The 25564-nt window shown below is 59.9% G+C and overlaps 11 protein-coding genes across 11 annotated transcripts; 6 read left to right on the top strand and 5 right to left on the bottom strand.

The window, feature by feature from the left end:
* Positions 1–3: 3 nt before the first annotated feature.
* On the top strand, positions 4–2061 carry HRG_10788 (mur ligase middle domain-containing protein; the record flags this gene model as incomplete). The annotated part of the gene is made up of 1 exon (XM_044869258.1): positions 4–2061. The coding sequence occupies one exon, from the start codon at positions 4–6 to the stop codon at positions 2059–2061; it is 2058 nt and encodes a 685-aa protein (XP_044715607.1).
* A 453-nt stretch (positions 2062–2514) lies between these two features.
* Positions 2515–3393, top strand: HRG_10787 (uncharacterized protein; the record flags this gene model as incomplete). Its single annotated transcript, XM_044869257.1, has 2 exons — positions 2515–2711; positions 2796–3393. The coding sequence occupies 2 exons, from the start codon at positions 2515–2517 to the stop codon at positions 3391–3393; spliced, it is 795 nt and encodes a 264-aa protein (XP_044715606.1).
* A 155-nt stretch (positions 3394–3548) lies between these two features.
* Positions 3549–4887, bottom strand: HRG_10786 (alpha/beta-Hydrolase; the record flags this gene model as incomplete). The annotated part of the gene is made up of 2 exons (XM_044869256.1): positions 3549–4042; positions 4245–4887. 2 exons carry the CDS (start codon positions 4885–4887, stop codon positions 3549–3551), a joined length of 1137 nt encoding a protein of 378 aa, XP_044715605.1.
* Positions 4888–5529: 642 nt separating this feature from the next.
* Positions 5530–6900, bottom strand: HRG_10785 (ICE2 domain-containing protein; the record flags this gene model as incomplete). The annotated part of the gene is made up of 2 exons (XM_044869255.1): positions 5530–6309; positions 6379–6900. The coding sequence occupies 2 exons, from the start codon at positions 6898–6900 to the stop codon at positions 5530–5532; spliced, it is 1302 nt and encodes a 433-aa protein (XP_044715604.1).
* Positions 6901–11034: 4134 nt separating this feature from the next.
* On the top strand, positions 11035–12725 carry HRG_10784 (transmembrane amino acid transporter protein; the record flags this gene model as incomplete). The annotated part of the gene is made up of 3 exons (XM_044869254.1): positions 11035–11984; positions 12035–12387; positions 12454–12725. 3 exons carry the CDS (start codon positions 11035–11037, stop codon positions 12723–12725), a joined length of 1575 nt encoding a protein of 524 aa, XP_044715603.1.
* A 1273-nt stretch (positions 12726–13998) lies between these two features.
* On the top strand, positions 13999–15213 carry HRG_10783 (fatty acid desaturase domain-containing protein; the record flags this gene model as incomplete). The annotated part of the gene is made up of 3 exons (XM_044869253.1): positions 13999–14145; positions 14214–14492; positions 14545–15213. The coding sequence occupies 3 exons, from the start codon at positions 13999–14001 to the stop codon at positions 15211–15213; spliced, it is 1095 nt and encodes a 364-aa protein (XP_044715602.1).
* Positions 15214–16120: 907 nt separating this feature from the next.
* HRG_10782 (MSP (Major sperm protein) domain-containing protein) lies at positions 16121–17396 on the bottom strand (the record flags this gene model as incomplete). Its single annotated transcript, XM_044869252.1, has 7 exons — positions 16121–16531; positions 16606–16746; positions 16809–16930; positions 16981–17039; positions 17107–17129; positions 17195–17265; positions 17357–17396. The coding sequence occupies 7 exons, from the start codon at positions 17394–17396 to the stop codon at positions 16121–16123; spliced, it is 867 nt and encodes a 288-aa protein (XP_044715601.1).
* A 1175-nt stretch (positions 17397–18571) lies between these two features.
* Positions 18572–19703, top strand: HRG_10781 (UBX domain-containing protein; the record flags this gene model as incomplete). Its single annotated transcript, XM_044869251.1, has 4 exons — positions 18572–18653; positions 18709–18919; positions 18982–19132; positions 19203–19703. The coding sequence occupies 4 exons, from the start codon at positions 18572–18574 to the stop codon at positions 19701–19703; spliced, it is 945 nt and encodes a 314-aa protein (XP_044715600.1).
* Positions 19704–20276: 573 nt separating this feature from the next.
* On the bottom strand, positions 20277–20936 carry HRG_10780 (60s acidic ribosomal protein; the record flags this gene model as incomplete). The annotated part of the gene is made up of 4 exons (XM_044869250.1): positions 20277–20323; positions 20397–20532; positions 20616–20690; positions 20868–20936. The coding sequence occupies 4 exons, from the start codon at positions 20934–20936 to the stop codon at positions 20277–20279; spliced, it is 327 nt and encodes a 108-aa protein (XP_044715599.1).
* An 810-nt stretch (positions 20937–21746) lies between these two features.
* HRG_10779 (UPF0662 protein C30C2.08) lies at positions 21747–23379 on the top strand (the record flags this gene model as incomplete). Its single annotated transcript, XM_044869249.1, has 5 exons — positions 21747–21963; positions 22026–22429; positions 22507–22673; positions 22739–23138; positions 23218–23379. 5 exons carry the CDS (start codon positions 21747–21749, stop codon positions 23377–23379), a joined length of 1350 nt encoding a protein of 449 aa, XP_044715598.1.
* Positions 23380–23775: 396 nt separating this feature from the next.
* Positions 23776–24297, bottom strand: HRG_10778 (YCII-related domain-containing protein; the record flags this gene model as incomplete). The annotated part of the gene is made up of 4 exons (XM_044869248.1): positions 23776–23817; positions 23876–24030; positions 24085–24140; positions 24209–24297. 4 exons carry the CDS (start codon positions 24295–24297, stop codon positions 23776–23778), a joined length of 342 nt encoding a protein of 113 aa, XP_044715597.1.
* Positions 24298–25564: the final 1267 nt, after the last annotated feature.

The following is a 25564-nucleotide window of genomic DNA, read 5'->3' as shown; positions in this document are numbered from 1 at the left end:
GCCATGCCAGCCTCCAAGGATATCAAACGAGCCCTGGCTCGCGTTCGCGCCGCCTTGCCCGTCGAGAGAAAGGTGGCCGTCGCCCGGCGCGACATCCGCCTTGGCCTGGAGCGCATCAGCCGCATCGTCCCCGACCAGCAGAGCTGGCTGGGCGTCCATGTTGGCGGAACAAACGGCAAGGGCTCCATCTGCGCGCTGCTGGCCGGCATGCTCAAGCGCGCCGGCATCAGCCACGGCCTCTTCGTCTCGCCCGCCATCCCCGAGCCGCACAACGGCGTCATCGTCAACGGCCGCTTCGTCAACAAGCGCATGCACCGGCTCGAGCTCGTCGACGTCGACGCCGCCTACCGCCGCGCCGCCTCGGGCTGGACCTTTGCCATGGGCGAGGACCCGGGCGACCCAACCCCCTTTGAGCTCGAGACGGCCGCCGCCTTTCGCATCTTCGAGACGATGCGCGTCAAGTACGGCATCGTCGAGGTCGGCATGGGCGGCGCCACCGATGCCACAAACGCCATGAGGCAAAAGTCCGTCACCGTCATATCCAAGATCGACCTTGACCACCAGAGCTATCTCGGCAACACCATCGAAGAGATCGCAAAGGTCAAGGCCGGCATCATGCGGCCCGACGTGCCCTGCGTCGTCGATGACTCCAACCCGCCCAATGTCATGCAAGTCCTCAGGGAGCAGGCCCACATCATAGGAACAAACATCAGTCTCTCATCCAAGGCCGAGCCCTTGCTCGCCGACCTCGACCTCGAGAGGTTCAGTCTTGAGCCCTATGAGCGAGAGAACCTCCTGTGCGCGGTGCTCGCCTTTCAGCTCCTTTTTCCCAAGCTCGAGCTTGACATCGGCAAGCTCCTGGCCTCCAAGCCGTACCTCTCGGGCAGAAAAGAAAAGGTCAGGGTGTCCGCGCTGACCGGCGGCACCCGCAAGCAGCCCCTGTTGGTCGACGGCGCTCACAACATGCTCGGCGTCGAGGCTCTGCACAAGCACGTGCAGGGCAAGGTGCGCCAAGGTCGTGAGCCCGTGACCTGGGTCATGGGCCTGTCGGCCAGCACGACCAAGCCCTTTGCCAAGATGATTGAGACCCTCGTCCAGCCCCAGGACAACTTTGCCTTCATCGAGTACGCGCCAATGGCAAACACCCCACCGGCGGTGCCAGCCGAGATTGGCCGAGACGTTGCCAAAGAGGTGCTCTTCGACGAGACTCAGCTCTACGACGGCGACCCGAGCATCTCTCCCGCCCTGCGATGGGCATGCGAGAAAGCCGGCGAGGGCCCCATCGTTGTGACCGGCAGTCTTTATCTGATAGGGGAGCTGCACAAGCTAGAGGGCGTCGAGGCTCAGTGGAAGATTGGGACCAGGCGCCCCGGCCCCAGCCAGCTCTGGCACTACACACGGCTGTCGCAGGAGCGAGCTCTGACGCCCGAGGAGGCGCGCGAGTTCAAGCGAGCCCGGAGACATTGGTACTTGTCTCCCAAGAGGAACGCGACGTTCAGGAGCGCGGCCGACGGCACCAAGCCGCTGCCGTGGGTGGTACCAGACAAAGTCCGCCAGCACCAGCGGACCGCGGCGCTACACAAGACGCAGGCGGACGAGTGCGCGGCCGCCATTTCCAGCATTGAAAAGGTGCTCCAGGCGGGTTCGCTGGACGGAGGCCAAGTCGCCGCGGGCCCTGCAGAGCTCGGCCAGAGCGTCCAAGAATTGAAGAGACGGCGGGACGAGCATCTTAAAGCGTATAACCAAGCCATGTTCAGGACGCGCGGTCACGAGGTCGATCCGGATATGAAGACGCTCAGCTATGAGCAGATTTTCGGGAAGCCAGACAAGGCCAACAAGGGACAGGTGGTTTCCCTGCTGCACAAGCATGGTCTGGACGAAGCAGACATAGGAATCGCGTCGACGGCGGCGTCAACCCCTGAATCTGCGGCCCCCGAGGCGCCACAGCCTTCTCAAAACACCACTACTAACGACGCTCGGCAATCACAGCCGCAACCAAGGGCGGCTCCCTCGGACCGATGGGCTGAGAACGAGATGCTCAAGGGACGACGCGGGAGTTGAGTAGGGAAGCCCCAAGTGGCCAGGGTTTTGCGGAGATCAGTGCGAGAGGAGGGCAGCAGAGTCGACGAAACTACGCATGCGGTCCAGAGGAACTCGCGACGACAACGCATAAGAGGCGGATGGGATGCCGGCCGCCGCGTTACTACCTTATACCCACTCGCATATAGACGGACGGGAAGCATAACCTTTGTGGCCTTGCATGTCACGCCGGCGGACCGCGGCAAGGAGGAACGACGGAATATAGAGGGAATATTTCTGGATCATCAGCTGCTCTCATCCTTTCTGCTCCATCTCCACTCCGCGCCATCCAATCACATTGCATGGATTTCAACCTCCACCTGGCCTGGGACGACCCATCACCGTCACCATTCACCAACGCACCTCACAGCCAACACCTCGCTTAAGCTGTTTTCCGCCCGCAAGGCCAACCAGACGACCAATCGCCGCCCACCAATGGCGCCGCCAACGCACCTCATCGTCGTCTGCTGCCACGCCATCTGGCTCGGCGGCCCGTCCAAGGGCACCGACGAGTCCGAGTGGCTGCTTGCGCCCTTTCAGCGCGGCGAGACGCCCACCTTTGTGCAGCACGCGCAGGCCGGCGTGCGGAGCTTGGCCGAGGCCCGCCGCGGCGCCGTCCTCGTGTTTTCCGGGTAAGTGGGCTCTCGAAGAAGCGGGCGTCGAGGAATTCCATTAGATGGGTGTGCATGGGCTGAGGATAAGGGGACGGTGAGAAGAGGCCCGACGCGCAGGGAGACGCGCCGTTCCGAGGCGCAGAGCTACGCAGACGTCGCGGCGCAGAACGAGTACTGGGGTCTGCTGCCGGAGCCAGACCACCGAGAAGAGGCGATACTGCTCGAGGAGCGCGCGCTCGACTCGTACCACAACGTCCTCTTCAGCCTGACGCGCTTCCACGCACGCTTCGGCGCCTGGCCCGCATCCCTCACGCTCGTCGGCCACGCCTTCAAGCAGCCGCGCCTCGAGGCGCACTGCCGCGCCATCGGGTACCCTCCCGACCGCGTGGCGTTTGTCGGCATCAACCCGCCTGGCATGATGGCGGCGGCGGCGGCGGACCCCGGGCTGGAAGCGGCCGACGATGGCCGGGCTGGGCGGCAGGCGGCATGGCGGGGCGTTGCGCGGGCGGCCGAGGAGTGGGAGGCGGATCCGCACGGCCGTGGGGCCGGGCTGGCCGACAAACGAAGGGCGAGGAACCCGTGGCATGTGTGGCAGGGGGTGTTTGAGGCGCAGTACAAGGACAAGGGCGGGTTGGTGACGAGGGGAGGCGAGGGGGAAGGGGAGACGTTGGACGAGGATGCGCCGAGGCCGTGGGTGTGATTTTTGGCTGTCATGTCCTTTGTGGACATAGCCGTTCATTATATGATGTGATACATATAACCTGTAGATGATGTGATATGTTTCTCTATATAGATACTGCATGAAGGCCATGTCAGGAAACGTAGAGGCGCTGATCGTAACCTGGTGCTTCCCCCTCAAATCCTCGCCTTCCTCTCCCCTTCATCTGCTCCTCCCTCCTCCCCCCTGGGCCCCTCAGCAACCGCCCCGACCAGGAACGCGACCGCATCCCTCACCATATCGGCGCTGAACCGATGGCCCACGCCCTCGTACACGCGATCCTCGAGCACCAGCCCGGCATCGCGGTACCACCCGCCCGCCGCGTCCGCCAGCACCGCCAGCAGCGGCGCCGACCGCGCGTACGGCACCAGCGCGTCGTCGGCGCCCGAGCACACCAGGACCCGCTTGCCGCGGAGCCCGCGCGCGTCCAGGATGGCGCGCAGCCGGGCCTGCTCCGCCGCCGGCAGCGGGGGCGTCGGCAGCGGGGGCGGGGAGGTGGCGCCGAAGAGTATGGCGCGCGGGTCGTGGGCGTTGCAGGAGGCGATGAGGTCGGGGGGGAAGTACTTGCTGCCCAGGAGAGGGGAGGAACCCGTGTCGAGGTCGGCGTTTTGGGCGCGATGGGTCATGAGTCCTGGTCGTGGATAGAGTCAGCGAGCACGATGTCGACCTCAAGATGTGGATTCAGGCTTGGGAGCGTGTGTGTGAATGTCAGTTCCGTCGTCCGACCATCCGCCATGGCCAACGGCCAACGCCACTCCGCCCAGGCAGGATGTCGACAAACCCCCTCGACTCGAGACGAGACGCGGGTAGACGCAGACAGGCACCAAACTCACCCAGATAGTCGGGACATCCCACCACCACCACCACCGCATCCAACCTCTCCTCGCCAAAGACGGCCTGCCACGCCGCATGCCCCCCCAGGCTCCAGCCCAGGGCAACGTGCGCGTCCACCTCCCTGCCCAGGTACCCACCCACGAGGTCCATGAGGCCGCTCATGTCGCCGCGCGCAGCCCTGACGATGCCCGCCATGTCGATGGCGTGCCGCTCGTTGCCCCCCTTCCACGTCTTGTTGGCCGTGTCGCTGACCAGCCGGCTGCCGTGGTTGGGCATGTCGAACGCCAGCGCCACCAGGCCCCGCCGTGACTGCTGCGTCTGGCTCTGCGACTGATGTGTGTTCCATGCGTGGACCGCGCGCCGCGCCACGTCGTGCATCCGTGCCCGGGTTCGGGTCCGCGGGTGAAGGAGCCAGAGACACGTCACCGGCGCGTCGTCGCTGGGTTCAGGCAGCTCGTCGAGCCCAAAGACGTCGACGAGGAGGCCGACCATGGCCATGGTTGTCATGGATACGGCCGGCGCGGGCGGGAGGCCCTTTGTGGTATAGGCCGAGTCTGACATGATGGGATTGCGGTTACCCCCAAAGTGAACGAGTGTGCAGGAGAGAGCGGTGAGGTCGGTCGTGGGTGTCATCAGCAGCATGCAGAAGGTGAGGGAGTGGTGTAGGGTAGCTCATCAGGGCCAGATAGATGCTCGTCTCGACGAGCTCAAATCATGGATGGGCTCGACGGCAATCAAAGCTCCTGTATATCACTGGTTCTACGTTTCGGGAACGAAATCAGAGAGCTGCGACAGAAACTCGCTGTGAAATCTAGCCGTCGCGACTCATTAAGTCCTCGGATCGTCAGCCCAGATTTGCCATCTCCACGCTGTTCCCAACAGGCCACTTCCAACCTATAACAGTCGCAACAGGACCGGAGACAAAGGAATAAGCCTATCAATCAATATCGCCATGCTCTGTAAGACAGGTAGGGTATGCTTGCCACCCCAACGCCGATCCGCGCGACCCTTGCCTGCCCTCTGCCCTTGGCTTCAGACCGCAGCAAATGATGCATGCCATCGTCCTTCGACATGCTTGCCGACGTCCATACTCATGAGTTACCAAGGCGCCTAGTGGTACTAGATGCCGTCACCCTCCCTAACTTGGTCTCCAGAGCAGTCCCGGCCCCGGTTTCCACGCATCCAGTCACTTGAAATTAACGGCGCGCGCTTCTCTGACCTCCCCATGTCGGACCTGTTTCACCTCCATACGCCGAGCACGGATGGAGATGACTCCTCTGCGCCTCAATCTACCTTCCAGTGGTCCTGCTCGTCGGAGCCCAGATACATCTCCACGCCATACAAGACCATGGTCAAGCCGACGTTGATCCAGCGCCACGTGCCACCTCCGACATCGCCGCCCCTGAGCGTCCAGCCATCCGGGCCATCGCTGGTGGAAAAGTGCTGTAACAGCAGGCTCGTGTACACCGCCACCAGGATCGAGGGTGAGAACCAGCTAAGGAGGCCGAGGACCTTGTTGGCGGTTTCCGAGTCTTCAAAGTCGGGCTCGTGCATCAGTGCTCGCGCGCCAAGGTCCCTCACCGAGGGGATGATGCGCGTGGCCGAGTAGAAGACGAAGAGACGGTAGGTGAGAGAGATGATGACGGACGGCGTGATGGTCTGAAACGCGGCGTAGAGCAGGGCCAGCGAAGAGTGGATGGCCGAGGGGAGAGAGCCCAGGACGTGCAGCAGCGTCGAGTACGAGGCCATGATGATGGGTGGCAAGGGCGGAATGTCCGGCTGCGTCGCCGTCTGGTCGTCGTCGGTCTGGCTGGCTCCGTCCGAGGGTAGGTAGTCGGTGAAGATCTGGTACACGCAAAGCACGATGTAGGCAAAGAGCAGAGAACTCTCGACGGGACTGCCGCGGCCGCTGCCGATTCCGTAGGCGCAGAGGAATACGGCCGTGGTCATGGTCACACCGATGAGCGTGGCGTCGAGGTTGCTGATCTGGGGGAACTGCGCGATGCGCCACAGGAAGTAGACGGCGCTGGCCATGACGGAGCCCGAAAAGGCGAGGAGAAAGATCTGAGGGCGCCCGGATTAGAAACGGGGTCATTGAACTGGGAAAAGAAGGGAGCCGGCGTTCCGACTCACCACCCAGGTGTCACTCCTGCCTCTGTTGACGAGCCAGCGGGTGATTTGCCCGGCAGCCTGGATGACGAGCAAGGTGCAAAAACCCTCGAGCAGCTGGAACATGGGCCCCGAGTACTTGAGAACGCTATCCCAGCTGCCCAGCATGACCGTCTCCAACACGCCGTCCTTGCCAAACACCCACTCGGTCCAGCTCGTGCTCTTGGAGCGAAAGACGCCGCCGAGTGTGCGCTCCACCCAGTTTGTGCTTCCCGCGTCGACGGCAAACTGGCCGAGGGCCCAGATCATCAGCGTCGGGATGACGATCCATTGCGACAGGCGGAGGGCGGTCGAGACGGTCCAGCCGAGGCGGGACCTTTCGGGGGTCAGGATGCGGACGGCCGAGTAGAAGAGGTAGTAGTTGAAGAGCGAGAGGCTATAGGCCAGCCCGCTGTCGCGGCCGCCGACATCGAAGGCGACGGGGATGGAGAGGACAATGCTGAAGAGGAAGACGGAGCTAAGGATGATGCTGAATAGCCACCACATCGGTACGGAAGGGCGGCTGGCGAGAGGCCGTGCCGACGATGAGGAGACGAGGAGGGCGCGATGGCGAAGCTCGGCGAGGAGCGGTGTGAGGAACAGCAGCAGCAAAACGAGGATCCACAGCTTCGAGGAGCGAGCTCAGGACAGCTTGCCCGCCCGAGTGAGACGGGCAATGGACGAGGTCGGGTTAAGCGCCAGCGGCAGGGCTAGGGATATGATACTCTGCGAGGAGCGCGCGCCTGGAGGTTGGACGGACGCGGGCCTAGGTCTGACATGGGGTCTCGGCCGCGTTTCTTGTTCCCTCCTTGGCTGGCTGGACGGATGAGGTTGTCTGCCGCACGCACACCCATCACGGTGAATTATTGGGGGTAGGGCCTTGGCCAGCTTATCGGCGGCTTATCAGCACGTGCACTCTGCCTGTGTCATCATGCATGGGTCTCAGCTGGACAGGGTACGGAAGGTGACACAGGCAGCTCTGCTCAGCCAGGTTTCATGCAGGCTCTCTCCGTCACAGAGACGGGAAGACCTGGGGAGGGCCTGATTTCTATCATTTACGTGCTGAATTCAGAGCGGACGAACATGGGCTTGGAGTAGCGAATGCCAAGCGGGATAAAGTACGCATAATGATGTAGATGAGTCAGAAGCCCGCAGCATGCGATTAAGCGAGGGCCGGTCAGCGCCCCAAGCCAATCAGGTTGGGGTCCGCCCTTGGGCACTAAGACCGGACCTCCGCCCGCGTCTGCCGGAGAGGGGAAACGCTCCTCCTCCATCGCCCCAGACCATGAGGCAAAATCTTTTCCCTTGCCTAGCCATGGCTTGGCTCTCTATTTGCGCACTCTGCAATGCCATTTGCATCGCATCGATGCCTTTGCGTTTGTCTTTCAGTTCTTCCACCAGCACCCTCCCTCACTTATACCCTGGCGCTGCGTCATGGCCGTCGCTGCTGTCCAGTGGCCTCTGAACAGCTTTCCAGCCGCCCCACAAAAAGCACGACGACAGCCGAGAATCACCCGGAGATTGACTGCACCCCCAGTGCACTTCCACGGAGACCATGTGCTGCTGCGCATGAACACCGAGCGTCGCTCGCGGGCGCATCGCGAGGAGCCTCAGTGCTATGAAGCATGGGCACGTCACGCTCCTCTGGAGCAATGCATCAAGTGATGCGTCGTTGCGCCGTCCACACAGCAGACTACTACCTACTGGACGCAATGCACCATCATGGCCTGTTCCTCATTCTTCCATCGTGGAATATGACTCCCGTGTTTTAATGACACCATCTCGATCTACTCATACCTTGCGGCTCGGTTGTTGTGTCGGCCGTTGTCAGGAACATCGTGGCTCCCTCGCTGGCCCTCAACACAATGTTGGCGGATCACAAGTGTGTCAGCATCTGGAAAGAGACAGGCCGAGGCGCGGGCAAGTGTCCTGCACCTCGACGTATGCGCCTCGCACGTGCGCGCACCGGCCCAAGGGTTATATACGATAAAAAACTGACCATCTACCGGGAGAGCAGGGGCGCCGCAAGGAAAGCGGTCAGGTCAAACTGCTCGGGGAAATGGCAACATATTACCCGATCGAGCGAGCGAGCGGAGGCAGCAGTTCGATCCCCCGAGGGAGCAACACCGATCAGCAGAGATGTAGGGGCCACCGACGGGCCCCGAACTCTTTTGCCAAATTTTCAAATTTTGCTGGGACTTTTGCTCGTGCAAACCCTCTTTTTGGCCTTTTTGAGTGCCTGAAGTTGATGCGCGAGTGATGCTGCTGCCGAGGCTGTTGATAATGCGGTGCTGAGGGAAGATGCAGCCACTGGGGAAGCGTGGCGGGTGAATGCCACGCGCAGCAAGTTGCTGTTGGCAGAGCATGCTGCGGCTGCTTTTTCTCTGGCGCACGCGTCAGGAGTAGTCTCCAGAAGTCATGGCAGAGTAAAAAAGGCGATTAAGAGAAGATGAATATAGGAAGATTAATTTGCGATAATGGTTCCCTGTCCAGTGTTGTTGTGACTTGCATTTGGCCACGGCGAGCATTCACGAGCGCTTCAATCCAAGCAGCAGGAGCCGACTACGAACCTAAACGCGTCAATTTATTAGAGGCGAGGGCGGGCTGCCCAGCTCTTTTATGCCGTCTAATATGGGCAAGCATTGCCAAGGCGATTTGGACGACTTGATGGACGGGCTTTCGTTTACGAAGGAGGCGTGAGAGAAATCAGGGACACAGTGGCACGAGCGCAGACACGCTGCAACATAGGCACATACTGTGGGCGAGGGTAATCAGCTTGGGCTTCCAACGAAGTGCCGAGCTGGTCCTGTTTCAGGGACGAGCATGCAGAGAAGGAGCTGGGAGGCCGAGGGCGAGGAGACGGGATCATGAGGGAAGGAAAAGGCCTTGGGAGTGCGTGGAGGGTGCCAAGAGATGTCTGTAGTCTCGTCCTCGGCGCCAATGCAGCAAAGCAAAGATGGCACCAAGGGGCACCAAGAGGCACCAAGGAGCACCAAGGAGCACCGGCAGAGACGAGGCAGGCTGGCAGGACACGGGCCGGCCGAGGGGCGTCGATGGACGGCTGACGTAAGCCGCCAATGGGGAGCTGGAGGAATTGCACTGTAGGAGTCGAGGTCCAGTGGACGGCAGAGGCGCGGCCATGTGCTACAGCAGACGTGATGACGATGAGGCGTGGCCATGTGCAGCAGCAGGCTTGATGTCGTCAGGAGCAATTGGCGGCTCCTCCGAGGTAGGTGCTGTACGTGCAGCATGTCTGCTTATGTAACCGGTCCCCCGATGGTACCCCGCCTGCTTCTGCAAGGGCAAGGGGAGTTGCGGCTCTTCCAGGGTCCAGATTTCAGTTGATGCTGCTTGCATTCACGTGTCAGAGCACGATTCGACGTGCCTTTTCTTTTCTTTTTCCTCGTACCAAAAGTCGAGCGCTCTTGGCCAACGTCCAACGTTGGGGATTCTCCGTGCAGCGCTGGTCCTTGCGGTGCGGGGGATACGTAGATACGCGGGTACCTACGAAAACGGAAGCAGGACCGGGACGCCGGCGCACAAGCAGCAATAAGCGCTAGCGCGGTACTTGCCGTCTGCATCTGCGCCGTCTTGCACTCGTGTCTCATGTCTTGTCTTTTGTCTCTGCTCATTACCCTAGGTACCTTAGTTACCTACTAGGTAGCTATTTGGCGAGAGAAAGGCAGGCAGGCACCTGTACAAGCAGTGCATTGCATGTGCATTGGCGTGCGCAAAGCCCACAGCAGTCCGTGTGCGCGATTACCGAGGCCCAAGGCCAGTATCGCTGCTACTTGCAGCTCAGTACTTGCTAGTCGCGGTTCGTCATGATGAAATGATGGTGTGCTCGAGCCGCCTCGCTCCCATTCGGCCGAGGGGCGAGATTGAAGACTGGGCCCCCTTTGCTCGTACTCTACAGTACAGTTTTTGCATAAAGGATACTCCGGCACTAGCACAGCCTCTATGCGGCGGCCTCCACCGGAAGCATCTCTTTGCCGTAGACGTCATTGTGCGAAAGCGTCCTCGTCTCCAGCTGTACTCCAGCTGTAGCCGGCCATTGTGTGCTTCCATGTTACGAGACAGAGGCTAAATCAAGCATCACACCGTCGGTAAGAGGGATGTAGCCGCATCTCGACCTTGCTCGCATCCTCTCTTCTCGGGTCCTGCCCTTGTTTCTTTTCTTTTCTTCCGTCTCGTTTCTCCCTCGTCTTCGTCCTCGTCTTCCCTTTCCCTCCCACCCCCACACACATTGTTCTACCTTCGCCTCACCCCCAAGGCCCCCCCGCCCCCGGAAGAACAAGGTTGATTGCGCCAGCGCGCCCTACAGCACATACAGCACACACCAGCAGACCGCCGACCGGTGTTTCAATCCATTGGTGGCCCATCATTATAGCTCGCCTTTGCTTTGGGCACGCAATTTGACCTCACTTGCGTGCAAGCCCTCAACTACAAGTTACTTCAAGGCAGCCCGCCGCCCCATTTCCCGTCCCCGATCCTGCATCAACTACAGGTCCATGAAAAACCGCAGTCCTGCGATAACAGCAATTCAGTGGTTATACCAGCAAGGGACCCGCAGGACAGACACCCTCTGCTCTCTTTCTCCTTTCCCTTCTCTTTCTTCTTCCAGCCGCACCACTCGCCGCCATGGCCGGGTCGGAAACGCTCAAGTCGGGCCTGCCCGCCAAAACGGGCGCCGACCACCTCCACGATGATCCCGAGTTCGCCGCCGAGATCAAAAAGGCCAGCTGCCTGGCCTCCGTCTTTGGCGGCAAGGCCGTCGCCATCGGCCCCCGCATCGCCCCGCTGCCCGACTGGCTCAAGGACGACGCCGGCGTCATGTCCGACGACGGCGAGGACTCGAGCGCCGCCATCCTCGAGAAGCAGCTGGCGTCGGAGAACGGCGCGTCCATCCAGTACCGCACCTGCAGCTGGCAGAAGACGGCCGCCCTGCTCTTCAGCGAGTACATCTGCCTCGCCATCATGAGCTTCCCCTGGTCCTACAGCTTCCTCGGCCTCGTCCCCGGCCTCATCCTCACCGTCGTCGTCGCCGGCATCGTCCTCTACACCAGCCTCGTCCTCTGGGAGTTTTGCCTGCGCCACCCAGAGGTCCGCGACGTCTGCGACCTCGGCCAGATGCTCTTCTGGGGCAAGACCTGGGCCTGGTGGGGCACCGCCGTCATGTTCGTCCTCAACAACACCTTCATCCAGGGCCTCCACGTCCTCGTCGGCGCAGAGTACCTCAACACAATGACCCGGTCCGACAACGTCGCCGGCTGCCGCACCGTCCAGTTCTCCGTCGCCGTTACCGTCATCTGCTGGCTCGCCTCCCTGCCCCGCACCTTTAGCATGATGTCCAAGCTCGGCACCGCCTCGGCTCTCTTCACCTTCATCTCCGTCATCCTCGCAACCGTCTTTGCCGGCATCCAGGGCAGGCCCGCCGGCTTCACCCCCCTCAAAGGCGAGCCTATTGTCACCGCCATCCCCGTCCACAGCACCACCTTTGTCCAGGGCATGGCCGCCTTTCTCAACATCAGCTACACCTTCATTGGCCAGATCACCCTGCCCAGCTTCATCGCCGAGATGCGCGACCCGCGGTTAGTCTTACTCCCTGTCCTACCCTGCACCATGGCTGACGAGTCCGCAGCGAGTTCCCCAAGTCCCTCTGGGCTTGCACAATCGCAGAAATCATCACCTTCAGCATCGTCGGCGCCGTCATCTATGCCTTTACCGGCAACCAGTACGTCAAGGCGCCGGCCTTTGGCTCCCTGGATGAGCTGTACAAGAAAATCTCCTTTTCCTTCATGGTCCCAACCATTATCTTTTTGGGATGCCTCTATGCGTCCGTCACGGCGCGCTTCGTCTTCTTCCGCGTCTTCCGCAATTCGCGCCACCTCAACGACCACACCATTGTCGGGTGGGGGTCCTGGGGCGGCATCCTGCTCGTCACCTGGATCCTGGCCTTTATCATCTCGCAGCTTATTCCCTTCTTCTCATCGCGTGAGTCCTGGTTTACTAGACGAACCCCACGGGAGCTGATGGCGAGGCGCTAACACCCAAACACAGTCTTGTCCGTCATGTCTTCACTCTTCGACAGCTGGTTTGGCTTCATCTTCTGGGGCGTCGCCTACTTCCGCATGCGCCGCGCAGATCGCGACGCCGGGCGCAAGCGTCGCCCCATTGTCGACTACCTGTCCATGGCACTCAATGTCGTCATCATCCTGACCGGCGTTGTCTTCCTCACCGTCGGCACGTACGCCAGCGTGCAGGGCATCATCGACTCCTTCCACGCGGGCGAGGTCGGGGGTGTGTTTTCGTGCAAGAGCAACGGGTTATGATGAAGACGAGACTCGATCACGTGTTTGTATTCCAGTTTTCGTGCATATTTTTGTCGCTTGCGCACCCGATACGGGCATGGGCGCCATCGGGGCAATTGGTCTGGAAAGGTGGCGACATTCCACAGCGACGCCCGCGATTCGGTTCATGACATGGGAAGGGAAGCCCGGATTCATCAAGAGATTGAGAAGACGGGCACCAAAGAAGGTGGAGGGAAAAGAGGGAACCCGGGGCCCAAGGCGGTCCTCGAGATATCTTACACTTCAGTGGCAGTCGTTGCTGTCGATGGCAACGACGACTCAGCTCAATCGTATATCCGGCAGCGGCAGCGAGCGTCAGGGCGACCAAGCTGCCGCGCCGAGATGTACTCGGCGTTCTCTTCCACGCAGCCACGGCATCACTCGGCAGGTTCCGCAAGGCGGCACTCTGCGCGAGGCCGTGACGTCCGTCGACTGCCCATGTCTGCGATGGACTCTCCCCCTCCCCGAAACCTTGATCTGTAGGACCGTAGCACTTGTGGATTTGTAGACTTGTAGGTTTCCGGCGTAGCGATGACAGGGTTTCGACGTGCACGAGACTGGCTTCCCAAGACCAGGTGGCATCGATCCGAGATGCGTTGATTCGTCTTTCTGCTGCTGCTGGCTTTTTTGTTGGCACCATCGGTGGCCTGACCGCCCCTCCTCGGCACGTAGCTTTCCCGTTGCTGCTCGCATTTCCAACAAGTAGCTGGTACGAAAAGTGTACCTCTTGATCCCTACTCTTTGCTGTACTTCGGCGCCTGTCTCTTACATCGAGATACACCAAGGACCCAGAGCCGCCGTTCGTAGTACACGTACAAGATAACCAGCAAAAGGGCAGTAGCGGCCGCTCGCTGAGCCACCGAGAGCCCCTACCCCTCTTGAGTCCGGTCATGTACATGTACTTTTGAAAGCTTACAAAGAAGCAGGCAATATATGTACTGTCTATCCAGGTCGACATTGCCACTCGAGGAAAACGTGCCCCTCCGGCCCCTGAGAAATCCCCACCTACATTGTTCAACAGCAGCGCAACCTTACTGTGCGCCTCCAAGAAAAGTCACCACCCGTCTCTCGCTCCCATCCGCCCTTTTCCCATCGACATCTCGTGCCTGGCTGGACCAATGCGACAGACGCTCTCCATAGCCAGCAGGCCCGTCGCATCTTCTCCCCCCAAGCCTTGATATCCGGCACGACAAGCCGTTTGGGTCCCCTCCACTCTCAATCGACGACCATCGAGCGTGGCGGGTAGACAAGCACCATGGCCTCGTCGTCTTCTGCCACCGTCACAAAGCCGCCCAAGCCGGCTGCCAGGGACGACGCCGGCTCCAAGCACGACTTCTTCTGGACGTATACCGAGGAGCCCCATCGGACGCGCCGCCTCGCCATCATCAAGGCCCATCCCGAGGTGAGCCGTTGCTCTGCCTCCCCTCGCCCCCCTCGACCTAGGAAAGAGCTAATATTTCCTGCTCCCAGATCACAAAGCTCTGCGGCCCCGAGCCTCTGACAAAGTATGTCGTCGCCGGCGTCGTCGCCCTCCAGGTGTTGCTCGCCTGGGCTCTCCACGCCACCCCCTTCTGGTCCCTCAAGTTCTGGGCCGTCGCCTACGTCTTCGGCGCCACCGCCAACCAGAACCTGTTCCTCGCCATCCACGAGATCTCGCACAACCTGGCGTTCAGGAGCCCGCTCGCCAACCGCCTGCTCGCCATTGTCGCCAATCTGCCCATAGGCATCCCCTACAGTGCTTCGTTCCGGGTGCGCTCTTCTGATCCGATGGCGTTGATTCCTTCTTGCTGACAGTCTACAGCCCTACCACCTCACCCACCACAAGTCTCTCGGTGTCGACGGCCTCGACACGGATCTTCCCACCGCCCTCGAGGCCTTTGTGCTCGACTCGATCCTCGGAAAGGCCTTTTTCTGCACCTTTCAAATCTTCTTCTACGCCATCCGCCCCATGGCCGTCTACCGCATCCCCTTTACCTGGGTGCACTACCTCAACATCCTCGTCCAGGTCTCGTTCGACCTTGCCCTCATCCGCTTCGCCTCGCCCACCGCCTTCGCCTACCTCCTGCTCTCCTCCTTCCTCGCCGGTAGCCTCCATCCTCTGGCCGGCCACTTCATCGCCGAGCACTACGTGTACGAGACGGTCACCACGTCGCAGCGCGACCCGGACAACCGCATCCCCGTCCCCGAGACCTTTTCCTACTACGGGCCCCTCAACTGGTTCACGTATAATGTCGGCCTTCACAACGAGCACCACGACTTCCCCGCCGTGCCCTGGACCCGCCTGCCCGCCGTCTACGAGGTGGCCAAGGAGTTTTACCAAGACCTGCCCCGCCACGAGAGCTGGTCCTACGCCATCTGGCGCTTCATATGGGACGAAAACGTAGGCATCAGCTGCCGCGTCAAACGCAAGAACGGCGGCCGCGTCGTTGGCGGCGCCGTCAACTGGAAGGAGTCGGAGATTCAGGCCTAGGTGGGCACCCAACCAGGGCCATGGCCTTCTTGCCCGCCATTTTTTGCTGTGCTTCTGCTGCAACAATGCCGCAATGGCATGGCCAGGGTAAAGTTTTATTCTTCTGTGTTCCTCGCCTTGGGCACACGGCCCATGTCATCAACTCGCCACCTCGATCAATGCAAAGGCGTGCCGTGGTCGACTGTCGTACATCTTCTCTCCCTTTGATCATGAGACGTCGTCGGCGTTTGGGCAAACTTTGGCCGGCAGAATGCAAGGATGGCGAATGCAGGGAGGACGCTGTCTGATATGCTTCTCGGTCGCCCATGTAAAATTAGATTGGACACGGCCTTGAGACGCACAAGCAATCACACTGCAAAGAATCAAGACAGACGAATTAAAAGACTTCTCTAGTTCCCTATAATGCAGGAAAAACATAGACCTAAGACGATTGCACAATCAGCGCGCGTATGTAGCTGTTACACGGCACCACAAGACCGCTGCGGTGCCCGCGACTTGCTGTTGTCCGCGAGGCCGGTGCCGCGTGCGCGTGCTCATGCTGGCCTCGTCTTTCTGCTCGACGGGGTCTCGAGACACGTCTCTGCGCACCGCGCCATCCTACATACGTTGCTCAAAACAAGCTCATCCAAAGCGCCGTCCAAGCCCCATCAGGTCCCCGTCCTCTCACCCCTTGCTTTTCTTCTTCTTGGCGGGCCACGGCCCACGCTCAAGGTGGTTTCCAGTGTGCCCCCAATCCGCTGGCAATCCCTCGTCAAGTACTCGTTGTGGCTCTATTCCTCATCATCAGAAGTGCAGTGGCGACGATGAGCTCCATTTGCCGCTGTAGTTCGGAGCTCCAACTGTCGCTCGCACTTTCTCTCGTGAAATGTCGTGTAGCTGGGTCGCCTCAAACTCGATCCGATTGGTCTCAAAAGAAAAAGTAGGCCAGGAGAAAGCTCAGCAGGCAGAGAATCGCCACAATTGGTACAGGCACACCGTCGGCCTGCTTGACAGCCTGGGTGACGGGACCGCTCGCCCGCTTCTCGTCGCCGCCGGCTGTCTTGACATTGCGCTGGCGAAGCCCGCTGTCCTTGAGCATCACTACCTGAGCCTCGGCTTGGGCCAGCTTCGTCTTGAGCTCCTCGTAAGTAGCTTGGGCGGAGTCGGACACGGCCGTGACGGCTTGGGAGACGGCCGATTTGGGACGGTCCGACTTGCCGTCGTCATCGTCTCGGGTGTCTTCAGGTGTGTACGAAGGCGGGGCAGAGCCGGGCGTCGAGTCGGCATTGGTTTTGGGAGACGAGTACGTGCGCGATGCCTCGGGGGTTTCGTTCATTCGCTGGGGGAGTCAGCGTCGGCTGGTACGTGCGGCACTGCATGCGCAATGCCGGCGGTGACTGTGTGGCGACTTACCCCGTTGACGATCGACTGCCTCTTGGGAGTTGCCATGACGGGCTGCGCGGTAGCGGAAGCTTGGTCATGGCTGCCGTTGGCGGCCATCCAATTGACACGGATCTTTCGCTCTTGAATATGGCTCTTGTCCGTCGATTCGAGCTGGGGGCCATTGTCAGCTTAGACATGCGACGGCGTGGGAAATCGAGCGACATGTCACTGACCACGGAAGCGATGCTTGCAAAATCTTTGTCGGACGTAATGGGCGCCGACTGGACGAGGAACTTGTCTCGACATTTGGTATCATGCGGAGGATCCGCCTTCATCGCTTGCAGGAGGACTGTCGCTGCATTAGCCACGAAACGTTCAAGGAGGAGGCGTGGTGGATGAGCGTACCCGTGACGTCAAAGTCCTGGCCTGGCTCGATGCGGCCGGCATTGGGTCGAACGCAGTATCTGGGAAAATCGACAGTCAGAGCACGGACACGCAAGTTGAAGGCACCGAGGCAAGGGGCCAACGAACTGCTTCGGAGCCGTCGTCTTGACCTATGGATGGTGTCAGCGCGAGGTCGAGGAACAGCAGCGGGGAAGTTTGATTCAGGAGGGCCGACCTTGAAGGCAAGAGGCGTCGATGTCGGGTTCTTAATGGTTAAGGTCTGCGAAACCTCGACGGTGAAGGGACCTGCGGTGGGGGAGCCAGCGGGCGTCAATTCAAGGCGCTTCTTCTGACTAGGGGATTGCGGTACAAGTCAAGTCAGGTCGGGCACACGTACGCCGAAAATTAAGCTCCTGAGGCTCAATGTTGACCGACATGATGGGCGCAGCTCGCGATGGTGGATATGACGAGGAGCGGAGTCGTGGGGGAACGTAAGGGGTGGTGGACGAGGATGGGTGGTCGAGGCCCAATGGAGAAAACGGCAGGACGGATAAAGCGGCGACAAAGGGAAGGCAGCGACGAAGCAAGAGACGTAGGGGATGGCGCCTGCCGGGTTGCGCGCGGTCGAGGAAGAGTTGAACAGGAGATTTTGAGGATAGCAGAGGATAACAGAGGATAGTTCGGTATCTGAGGCGGAGAGGTGGAGAGGGCGACGTGTGCGAAGTCAAGTCAGGCTGAGCGACGAGGTGCGGATTGAGGTCCAGGCCAGGCCAGGTAGGCTGCCACGGATCATGTACATGTACCTTCAGTTGCCACTGGCCAGCCAGGGGGGAAGATGGAAGGGCCTGTGCTGCGCCAGAGCTCGGAGCGGCACAGCGTCAAGTGCTACAGGCGCTAAAAGCCAACCACTAGTTCCAGGTGTCACAGCAGGTTGTCGGGCCACGACGAGGGGGGAAGTCCGGTGTGTCGGCCACACCGCAGGGCAGCAAGGGAGCTGCTGCCATGGCTGGAGGCCAAATGTGACCAGTACCTAATATATGCAAGTACCAGTACCAGTACTGGGGGCTTTAGTAATGGATAACCGCCGTGCTGAACCTGTCGTAATCCCGGCACAAGGTAATGAATGAATGGCATGGTGCTGGCCGCGTGGACGAATGCCTCATTGCGTCTGTCTGCTTGCTCCAGAAGTCAACCCAAGAGACATTTATAATCTACTGTCGTGACGCTTTGTTGCAAATGCCCTCCGTTCGAGGCGCTGGCACGCCCGTACTCCGTAAGCACACTTGCGAGGAAACGCTGGGATGACGTCGCCTGCCTGCTTCGACCTTCAGAGGCCGCAGTGCTGTATTTTGTCCCTTCGTATCTACCGTCAACGACCTTGCCCTCCAGTTCCATTCTGCCTCACCCTCTGCGCTGTTCAACGCTGCCTGTGTCTTCGCCATTGAACCATCCCCCGCTGCTTCCGTCGTCATCCCGCCGCTAGGGCGTCGCTGATGCTGTTCTCCCGTCGACCCCACCAGGTGTCTGCTCCCCGCGCCGTCCGCCACCTCACTGACATCAACCGTCTCTGATCCCGCAATCCCCTACGCACATTGTCGCCACCCCCGCCACGATGCCCTCCGACTTGGAGCAGCTGCTCGACATGGGCTTCGAAAAGGCCCGCGCCGAGGTTGCCGTCAAGAAGACGGGCGGTCGTAGGTTTCCCCAGCTCTCAGCCACAGCTTTCATGCTCACAGCGTCGCCTTCCAGTACAGGGCGCGCTCCAGTGGCTCGAGGATAACCAGGACAAGCCGCTGGATGAGATTCAGGCCGTCGAGGCAAACGACGAGGACGAAGACGAGGCTGAGACCAAGGCCAAGATTGCGGAGCTCGAGACGGGCCAGGCTCGCTCGCTAATCTGCAACGAGTGTGGCAAACGCTTCCGCACCCCCGACCTGGCCAGCTACCATGCCACGAAGACGTCCGTTAAAAATCCCTCTCCCGAGAACACGCCACTACCATGCTGACACCCCCGTCACGTAGAGAACATACCGACTTTTCAGAATCGACCGAGGAAATCGCCCCTCTGACTGACGCAGAGAAGCAGACAAGGCTCGAGGAGCTGCGGGAGCGGCTCAAGGCCAAGAAGGCCGCACAGTCCGTCCAGGACAAGGAAGAGCAGAAGCGCAACGAGGTAAGCCTCCACCATCATTATTACATCCCTTAGCCCTGTCTCGAGGACTTTTTCGCTGACTCGGCCGCAGAAAATCCGCCAAAAAGCCACCAAAGAGTCTCAAGAGGCCAAGGAAGAGGTTCAACGCAAAGAGCAGATCAAGGAGGCCGCCCGGAAGCGCCAGGAAAAGCAGGAAGACATCGAGGCCAAGAAGCGCATCAAGGCCAAGATCGAGGCTGACAAGGCCGAGCGTCGCCGCAAGGCAGAAGAGGCCAAGGCCGCCCGCGAAGGCAGGGCCCCCGAGGCTCAATCACCCGCCTCCCAGCCGGCAGTCGCGGCGCCCCTCAAGCCCAAGAGCGACCGCAACGAGGCCCGATTGAGGCTCCAAACCGGCTCCGGCAACCTGACCAAGACATTGCCGGCCGAGACGACCCTGTTTGAGCTGGCGCAGCTGGTGCAGGGCGAGACGGGCAAGGCCGTGTCGAGCTTCTCCACCACCTTTCCCAAGCAGACGTTTGAGGGGGATCTAGACATGTCCAAAACGCTCAAGGAGGCCGGGCTGGTTCCCTCGTCGGTACTCATAGTCAAGTAGAAGTGGGAACAATGGACGTGGGTGACATGGAGTGTGGAGAGACTCTATTTGCTCCCGTCCTCGGAGGTTGGGTGAGCAGACACCACCGCTTGGTGGCCGGCATGGCTTTGCGCGACATACACAAATCCATGTGCGTGAAGCGCTAGTGGCCGACATAAAGGCGGCTGCGTCACTGGGTAACTCATCAATCCCCAGGACCTTGGGACGATGACCGTTCGCGTCTCGAGAAGCAGTTCACCAAGCCCCAGGAGTTTGGCAGTCATCACTGTTCACGTCTCAAGAACGCCTGCCAGCGACCCTGAGACAACTCCTGTTCGTCGTATGCATGGTGCCCGTTCATCTTCATTTCTTTTCTGGTTTCCCCGAGCCGATTCCTTGGACTAGCAGCCTACCCGCGTCAAACGCCCGTCATCGAGTGCATTCATGATGCAATTGTACCAACGAAGCGACTCTGCCCAGGCCGCAGGAATGCATCGCGCCTTCCCCACCCTGTATAGTCGCTCGGTTGTGAACCCCAAAGCCATGCAGCTGAAGTACAAGAAGCAAGAAAACTGTCGTCGTGGTGATGGGTGTTTAGTCGAAGAGACCGAAGCCCATGTCCTCGTCCGACTCTTCTTTCTCTACTTCCGGATGTCAGCCAAGTCCGAGATTCAATACCCTCAACGGGGCGCAACGGGGGCCGGAGCGACGTACCCTCTTCCTTCTTCTCCTCTGCAGCAGGGGCGTCTGCGCCACCGGCGGCAGCGGCACCACCGGCAGCAGGGGCAGCGGCACCACTGCCAGAGCTGACGTTGACGAGCAAGTCCTTGATATCCTTGCCTGCCAGAGCCTGTACCATAGTGTTAACACTCATCCATGGGCGACACCGCTCCCAATGTCTCGCCGAGTTTGCGCTGCAAGTGAGGGTCGTACCTGGGCGAAGATGGAGGTCCAGATGGGCTCAACTTCGACGTTGGCGGCCTTGATCAGGCTCTGCAGCTTGTCGGCCTGTATTATGTGGAATCCCAGTTAGCGAACGGGACGTCCATCATCAGAAGAGTCCCCTATTTCCGTTGCGTCACAAGAAGAGGAAGCGGTCGTCATGTTTGTGGACAATGGGCGCAGCTGTCCCACGGGTGTTCGACGTCGCGCCGCCGTCGGAGTATCTGGAAAGCCGAGACTTACGGTGACTTCAACGCCATCGTCGGCGAGGATCAGCGCCGCGTACGACGAAGCGAGCTCGGGAGCAGACATTGTGACTAGAAGTAATCTGTGTCGAGAGGCGTGCCTGCGTTGATGGAAACGGGTCGTTCGTGGTGGTTGTAGTTCAAATGTCGACTAGAGCGGGCAGGCCACAGAAAATTCCCCCGGCACCCAAAATTCGCCTGGAGGGCTTCGAGACCTAAAGCCCAAAGGGAAAGGTGGAACTGTTTTTCCGAACTCCGAGGACAGGGGGAGGGGCATGCGCCGGTGATTCGGTCTTTGATTGGCTATTCGGCGTTGGCCAATCAGAAGATTCGAGCAGCATCTGCGACTGCTGCCTACGTAACGGAAGCATCCAAGCAACCCCACCTCCCCCACCTCGGCCATCGCTGTGTCGGGTTGGTGCTTCAGACTCGCAGCACATCACTGGTCAAGCCCAGCCTGTTCCGGCTTGACACACATAACCTTGCGTGTGCAGCATCCAGTCGCCGCGGCTCGACACCGTACCCCGTTGCTTTATTCTGCAAGCTGAATCACTTGGGCTTGGCGGCATCCCTGTTTCCTCAGCCCTCCTCTCGTTGCGCTGCACCTGCGTTTCTCCCATCCGTCAGCACCGCAACACCGTCGAGTTCTCGGTCGAGTCGGCCAACTGGAACCCCCCCGCGCCAGTACTTGCCTGGAACGCATCTCCTCGGGAGGCCGGAGAAGGTCGGATCGCCTATCATTGTTCCCCCGCAGCCACCTGCTTCTTAGACGACAGACCAAGAAGTTTTCTGCGCAGCATCTTGACCTCGTTTCAGCCCTACCCACGCGACATAGACCGTCGCTCAGTCCCGAAAAGCGCTTCGAGATTTCACGGGCATGGATACGCCATCAGTGCCGGCGCCGAGAGACGCGCGGGAGCAGGCCATTTTGGAGCGCCTGGTGCTCATCCGCGACCAGCTCATGCTCCTGAAGCAGGACCGCACAACATACATTCGCAGCCAAGACATCATTCCTCTATACGACCAGACGATTGAGCAAGTCAAGGAACTCACCGAAATCCGGTCCCAATCTGACCAACAGGAAGAGAATAGATGTATGGCATCAGTTGTGCCCTGGCTTCCCTTGTCCTCGAAGCTAACGTCATACGCGCAACAGTGGACAGGATCCTGGAGAGTTGCTTCCAGCTGCTTTCCCTCTTCTACCTAACCATCGGCCGAAACAACGAGGCGCCCGCCGCCTACGCGCTGACCTCGACCATCAAGCGACTCCTCGACCATCTCACCGAGGTTGAGCTCTACTCCGCCAAGGACTTGGAGAGCATCAAGTCGACGCTGAGCAGTCTAGAAAAGAGCATCAGCACGGCCCAGAACGGCGATGATTCCAAGTCCCAGCACCCTCCGTACTTACTCACACTCCTGTCCAAGCGAGTCAAGCTTTGCCAGGTGACGCTAGTCAATCTCCTCAAGCGCCTGGAGCGAATCGGGGAGCCCCTTCTTGAGATGCACGAGAGGTTGATATGCATACTCCGCCAAATTTCTCTGGCAAACACCAAGACAAAGGTGGGCAATGCATCACCAGAGAAGGCGCCATGTGCGACTTCGGGAAGCCACAAACTGACGACGCCCTCTGTCTATAGTTTTCCACGACCGAAGTCCAGAAGCTGCGAAAGGAGTTGTTGGAAATTGGCGAGCGGCGCAAAGACGGCAAATTCACGGCAGAGGATGGGTCTGAGCCTCAAGGAGCCGCCGAGATTTGCGAGCTGTATACTCGGTGTCTCAGTTGGTCCGACCTCGTCTTGGAGCGGTACGTATCAGAGAGCGGTGGTTCACGTCTTGGTGTATCGCCAGTGTTTTCTGACAAGGCTTTAGCAAGGGAAAAGTGGCCGACCAATGGCGCCCAACATACGATGTCCTGGTCGGGATCCGTAACGACCTGGAAAAGCTATCTCTGACCCAGGCCTGGTCCTTGCGCGAGACCGACCTTTACGACTTCCAGCGCCAGCTTGACAAGATTGACGAGAGTCGGCAGAATGGAAACTTTTACGACGACAAGGGCAGGCCAGCGGACCTTTGGACGCAGCGGACAATGCTCTACCTGATTCGCCGGAGCTACGCCTACATCTACTCGTTCATGCTCGCCTCGGAGCCCGTCTCAGAGGCACTTCTCCCCATATACAACCAGCTCCAGACCCTGAAGCGATGCTTGGTTGAGGTGAAGCACAACGGCGGTGTCTCGTCAGTCCGAGAGCTGTACCCGTACAGCATGAAGGTAGGGTCGTCACCCTGCAGTCTCTGGCTGTTGTCCGATAGGGTTACCCGTCTCGAAACCATGCTAACTCGGCTCAAAGCTCAACTCACTCGACAACATGAGAGTAGACGGCAAGTTCGTGGTGAATGGCGATATTCCGGAAGGCCAGGGAAGCGTCAGCAAGCTGCTGGCCGAGTGCTTCGACATCAACTACGATTTGCGAGTAGCAGCTGAAGAAGCCGCCGAGGGTGACGGAAACTAAGATTTAACATGGATGCCTGGATTGAGAGACGCAACACGCCTGTGTCACAGCACATGGCTACTTTCCTTCCACATGGCATTTTCTTATGATAAGGGGTCAGCCAGAGATTGGCCCGACCATTGGGGACCGATGGATTGCAAATTTTAGATTTGAAAATTTTGCGTTTATTCATGGCACGTCTTGGACGGCGATTTGCCCCGGGTTTATTTCAAGAGTTGGGCCTTTCCAGCGATGGGGCGGGGTCAGCTGCGCTGATGCTGCTGAAGCTACAAATACGGGTGCGCGGACGACCGAGGAGGGCGTGTGTAATTGAAGGGGGGGGGGGACCGGCACGTATAAAAGGTGTCGCCCGCAGATGAATTGATACCAGTATATTGTCACCGTGCACGACGCGCTTTATGGGTTCCTGAAGACGCACTTGAAGGGGTAGATTTGGGCCTGCCACGGAAGAGTAAGTGACCGGGGCTACATGTACAGGGGCGAGAAAGAGGCTGACCTTTTCGGTGTCCCAGACGCCCGAAGTGTTGTAAATGTCCTCTCTCAGCTGCTTGAGGACATCCTCCCTGGATTCGGCGAGGCAGACGATGGTGCTGCCGGCGAAGTCAAAGTTGTTTGGGTCGTCATCCACGGGGAGGGTCTTGAGCAAGGCGCCTTGTGGAGATCAGCATCGTGGCCAGAGGCTCGAGCAAGGGAAACGTGGCAGACCTCCCATCTTCCAGTTGCCAGACTCGACGAGGGGAGCCATGTTCTTCAAGTGCAGCCTACAAGGCAGTCTGGTCAGTCAGGCGCCACGCATGGAGACAGGGCGGCAGCAGCAGCAGCAGCGTACGGGCGGATCTCGAGGCGCTTGGCGTGCATGCCGGGCTTGTCCGGGACGACGACGAGGAACTCGTGCTTGCGCGCGGCGGATGAGGCCATGGTGCGGAGCTGGATGCTGTGAGGCCGGGAGAGGAGCAGTCTCAGGCGGCAAGCGGCGGCCATGCGTGACGGAGAAGCAAAGACGGGAGGGGACGGGGCTTCTTAAATGTATTTTTGCTATACTGGACTTCAATGGAGGTGTAACGTTATACCTGGCCGGGGAGAGGGACTGCAGATGTCAAGCCGTTGCTGCGCGCCCTTTTCGATCGCCGGCTTCGCGGATACAAAGCGCCGAGTGCCGACAACGCTCCCTGGCCGTACCCTGCAAGGCACGTGGGATCGAATGTCACGTCGTCATGGCTCCCCACACATTTTACAGTGTGACACCGAGTCAACCAACGACAGGCATTGCAACAAGTCAACAACGCAACTCCAGCACCCGAGAAAGCCAGGGAGAGGAGACCGACCCAAAGCCCAGGGAACTGGGCAATGGCCTCGGCAAGAGGCACCCGCACCGTCTACGTCGTCCACAGCGACAACGCCGCCGCCACAACCATCCCCGGCGTCTTCGCGGCCCTGGGCGCCGCCAACGACGAGCATCGCAAGCGGGCTTCACCCCACGGCACATGCCCACGACGGCAGGTGGTGGCGGAGGCTCGGTGCCGGACAAGCCTCGGCGGTGGGATGCGTCCGAGGGGGTGTCGTGCTGGGTCGAGGCGCACCGCGTGCGGCCTGGGAAGGAGTCGCGGGGTGTCAATGGGGGAGAGGGGGCTGAGACATGATGGACGGGCTGTGGCGGGCGCAGGGTCTTGCTGTCCCGCTGCTGGACACGTTAATTGGACAAGTGGGCTAAGACGGCCCGACCTCGCGGGTGTCGACGCGGGTTATCTTGCAGCGTATCGGCCCGCCAGCTCGGAGAACCACAGCACTTTGGGCAGGCGACGGCATCTATCATCAAGTGCCCGAACACGTGGAAAGGGCGGGCATCAACGTTCAGTGACCTCTCCAATCCCTGTTTGAATAGTGTGCCCGGGCTTGAGCTCTGCTCGGTACCACGACACCCATGTAAACACCCCACGGAAAGCTGTGTCGGCCTGTCATACCATCCCTTTGAGTGTGCGAAGGCAGCCCTCAAGTATAAAGCATGTCTATACAGATAGCTGCAGCATGTAAAGAGATTTGCTCAGGCTGCTTTCTGAGTGGCTGGTAGTTATCACTAAAGTTATAGGTCCTTCTCAAACAGGTGTTAGAGAGCGCATGTGGAAGTGACCCTGGGCAGTGTAATTAATGTAGTAACGATGCATGCTCTCTTCTAGCTACTTTGACG

Source organism: Hirsutella rhossiliensis (assembly GCF_020360975.1).
Source record: "Hirsutella rhossiliensis strain HR02 chromosome Unknown scaffold00017, whole genome shotgun sequence".
Taxonomy (NCBI): Eukaryota; Fungi; Ascomycota; class Sordariomycetes; order Hypocreales; family Ophiocordycipitaceae; genus Hirsutella; species Hirsutella rhossiliensis.
The sequence above is the reverse complement of the archived record's forward strand: the minus strand, read 5'-3'. Positions and strand labels throughout refer to the sequence as shown.